This window comes from Gekko japonicus, unplaced genomic scaffold (genome assembly GCF_001447785.1).
Source record: "Gekko japonicus isolate JY-2015 unplaced genomic scaffold, Gekko_japonicus_V1.1 scaffold1305, whole genome shotgun sequence".
Taxonomy (NCBI): Eukaryota; Metazoa; Chordata; class Lepidosauria; order Squamata; family Gekkonidae; genus Gekko; species Gekko japonicus.
Window position 1 is genome coordinate 499,862 of NW_015170318.1, and position 4,128 is coordinate 503,989.

Below are 4,128 nucleotides of genomic sequence, written 5' to 3' on the forward strand. Positions count from 1 at the left end.
TTCGGAAGCTGCAACTAGTGCAGAATGCTGCAGCCAGGCTGTTGATGGATCTTCCTAGACGAGATCACATCCAGCCTGTGCTGAAAGCGCTGCACTGGTTGCCAATAGCGTACCGGGTTCGCTTCAAAGTGCTGGTTATCACCTTTAAAGCCCTATATGGCCAGGGACCAGCCTACCTAAGGGACCGCCTTACCCCACATGTTCCCCCAAGGGCACTACGGTCGGGGAGCTGGAGCCTATTGGAGGTACCGGGCCCCCGGTCCATCAAGTTGACTATGACCAAGAACAGGGCGTTTTCGGTGGCGGCTCCTATCTGGTGGAACGAGCTCCCGGAGGAGATCAGGGCTCTGCGGGACCTAGGACAGTTCCGCAGAGCCTGTAAGACGGAGCTCTTCCGCCAGGCTTTCGAATAGGAGCCGCCACCACCACTAGACCACCAATGTATCAGCATACTATCGACGCCCGGGAGGACATCTGGATATGGGCAAGACTGGGACGCTTAGAGGACCGCCATCTTGGTTTTAGCTAGATCTGTTTTAGATAGGTTATACACTATGATGTAATTTTAATATTTTGTATTTTTTCTACTGTTTTACTGTTTTATTAATTATATGTTGTTAGCCGCCCTGAGCCTCCGGGGAGGGCGGGGTATAAATACAAATAATAAATAAATAAATAAATAAATAGTTTTCTCTGGAGCCATCCTTCCTGAGCGGAGACAAAAATGTGTGAGCCGGAGGCTAAAAATCTCTGAGCTAGCTCACATTAACTCAGCTTAGAGGGAACACTGGCTGTGGTCCATGTATAAACCAAAAAAAGAAGGGGAGCCAGTGTACAAGGATAAGAACAAGGCACAAAAACCACTGGCTAGAGATAACCAAAAAATATGTATAAAATAGAAAGATGAATCAGTAATACAGAAATATAACAATAACAATAATGGCCAAGGTGTAACCAAAGTACAGAAAGAAGAATAAAGTCCCAAATATTTAACTGTGTCTCACTCCAGTTGTGTTGTAATATCCAGGGCCGGCCCCAGCTTATTTTACACCCTAGGCGGGGATCCCTTCTGGCGCCCCCCTCCCCGTGTGCCCACCAATTTTCAAAAATAAATGCATTTTAGGAAGAATGAAAAACACAAATAATCAAGAAACTCCCAGACTACGGGGCCGGGTGCAGTTTGGCACCCCTAAGGGCCGGCCCACTCTAGGCGATTGCCTAGTTTGCCTAGTGAGTGAGCCGGCCCTGGTAATATCATCATCCAATTTGACGTGCATTTCATCGTGGAGTGGACATTCAGAAATTCCATAAGCCATAGAAAGCCATTGAGGGGTCAGGGTTTTTGCAGACGTGTAGTCCGGATGCAAGCTGCTGCGTTTCGAGTGATTCTTATTAAAAAAAACACCAATAGGCTATAGTGGGGCTAAATGCAAATTCAAAACATACACAAGTGAGAATGAACATTCATACATAATACATAAATTGCATAATATGGAGCTGCGGGAAAACTCACCCCAATCTCAGTAGAAGGCATATACAAAGCCAGTATAATCAATCAAGAAGGATCATGGGTCCTTATCCTACCATGTGTTGCACCATAATTTATACCTAGTGTCAGGCTGCAGCAACACAGGTGCAATTAGTAAAAGGTCCTACTACCCTAATGAAGTCAAAAGAACAAGAAAGACAGGCTGCCGTGGTCCATGTATGTCAGTTCAGGCATATCACGGCTCAGGTGGGGTGTCACCACCAATGTTCCCTTTAAGCTGTGGAGTCTTGTGAGCAAAAATTCTGCTTTGTGAGCCACTGGCATTCAAGTTGTGAGCGAGCGATTTGGCTACTGCATAAATCAGTTTGCTCTGGAGCCATCCCTTCCTGAGCCGAGACAAAAATCTGTGAGCTGGATGCTAAAAAATTGTGAGTTAGCTCACACTAACTCAGCTTAGAGGGAACACTGCAGTCTGGAGCCATCCTTCCTGAGCCGAGACAAAAATCTGTGAGCTGGAGGCTAAAAAATTGTGAGTTAGCTCACACTAACTCAGCTTAGAGGGAACACTGGTCACCACTCTGGTTTTAGGATCCCTTGAGAAGGCCCAGAGCACCCTCCCAATAATAGGTGTGAGGACCAGGCAGAGTAAACAACAAATAAGAGGATTATTTTTATAGGTCAGTCAAATATGTGGAACAAACAAGGTGTAAGAGGAATAGCAATAAATGGGTGAAGAGAAAAGAAACCAAATGCCCAAACGGGACTAGACTCACAGTCCCTAGTCCACTGTCTCGGTTGGGCCTGAGCAGGGCTCTAGTCGGGGGGGGAGCTCTCAGGTACGGAGCTCTGGAAGAGAACCTCTAGGGGGCGGGGCAATCACGTGGTGAAGCCCCGCCCCCTTCTTTACCCCGCCCTCTGCTTCGATCCTCATTTCGTTTGGGAATAAGGATGAAGCAGGAGGGTAAGTAGCCGGGCCTTCTGACACACTTCCGGTGATGTCAGGGGGTGTGGCCTTCTGTCACTTCCGGTGATGTCAGGGGGCGTGGCATATGCAAATAAGTTATGCTAATGAGTTATGCTAATGAGCTCCGGCAGCTCTTTTTCTACAACAAGACCCCTGGGCCTGAGTCTACTCACCCCTCCTCTCAGGGTGAGGGTCTCTCCCAGCAGCAGCCTTCCCTCTGGCCCTGCTCTCTTGGAAGAAAGCTCTTCTCCTGTACCAGCTCTTTTATTATAAGTCCCCTTTCTCTGTGATAGGCTAAAATTGGCGCCAAAACCACTCAGGGACTTCTGGGAGTTGTAGGCCTGGCCTCCTCCCACTGCTACTCAGGCTCCCTGGGCCTGCTAGGCCTTTGCTTGCACAGCCCGGATCATGGTGTCCAGCTGCATTAGGGTCTCCTTGGTAGTCTCAAGGTTTGTTTTTGTTTTTTACTTGTTCAAATTGTAAATGTTTTATTCTGGCTATAAACCTGGAAGGCCGAAAACAGAAAGCATATGCATTTGTAGACCTCTGTAAACATTTCATTGCAAATCAAATAAGTTCTTAAGTCAAAATAATACTTCTGTTACATTTCAAGAATTATACAGCAGAATTGTTAACTTTTCTTTTCCAAATAAAACCAAGACAATCATAGTTTTCTGGATTAGTTATTGGCCCTGGCTGGGAGAATGTACGTGGCTCTTCAGGACCATGGAAATCAACGGGACTTGTCACTTGTGATTTCCCATTCAACAGTATGTAGGTGTGATTAACTTTCTCTGTATTAGGTTTTAATTTCAAGGCCGATCTTGGGATTTTTAAAGAAATAAACAGGAAGGGATCCACTGAGCACGTGCAGAGTGGCTTTCCTTTAGTAGTAAGTAACTTTTAGCCATATCGGGACTGAAAGTTAGACTTCCAGTCTGATGTGGTCCCAAAATTTCTCTCTGCCGAAAGTATTGTCCAGAGTGGCCAGTGGCTAGTAAGAGAAACTGTGGCATGTGGCCCCTGACTACTGCAGGCTAGGTTCTCTACTGCCTCTGGCTCCTGCTCTTGAGTAGAGGAAGGTTGGCATGTCCATCCTCCAGATGCTGCCATCTTCTTACCCGTCTCTTTTCCCTCTTCCAGAGGATTTCACCATCCGTCTGTGGCTCACAGAGACCCTGAGACCCGGCCTGGCCACGGACACCAGCGTCTCCCCACTCGCTACCCTTCAGGGTCACACTGCTGGAGTTACCTGCTGTGCTTTCAGTCCTGACGGGTGCTACCTTGCCACTGGAGGCAAAGACCGGGTAAGGCTGTATTATTGATGTGGGCTTTAGAGCTCCCATAGGTCTCCCATGCAGCCTATTGGAAATTTCTTCCCTGACAAACAGCTTCCCTGCTGCGGCTAATTGTCCCCCACGATGTTCAGTAACTACAGCAAAATATTAGAAGTAAGTATGAGGCATGCTTTGGGTTCAGGCAGGGCAATTAAAGAGGCCAGCAGGGCTGACCAGGGTATATGTCCCAGAATGCTTTGCGGTGGGCAGGTGTTCCTTGGCAGTTGGTTGACGTGGAGAGCCTTTTGGTGTGAAAAAACTACCACCCTGGGGAGGGGACAAGAGACGGCTGCTGTGCCTAAGAAAAAACAGGGGGCAGCTTTCAGATTCTCTGACTT

The 4,128-nt window shown here is 47.5% G+C and overlaps 1 protein-coding gene across 1 annotated transcript in view; it reads left to right on the forward strand.

Moving 5' to 3' along the window:
• LOC107116171 (telomerase protein component 1-like) overlaps positions 1–4,128 on the forward strand; it is an 86,250-nt gene that overhangs the window by 59,594 nt on the left and 22,528 nt on the right. Inside the window, exon 42 of the mRNA XM_015418043.1 lies at positions 3,597–3,760. Coding sequence (XP_015273529.1) covers positions 3,597–3,760 — 164 coding nt within the window. The remainder of the gene's footprint in view (positions 1–3,596; positions 3,761–4,128) is intronic.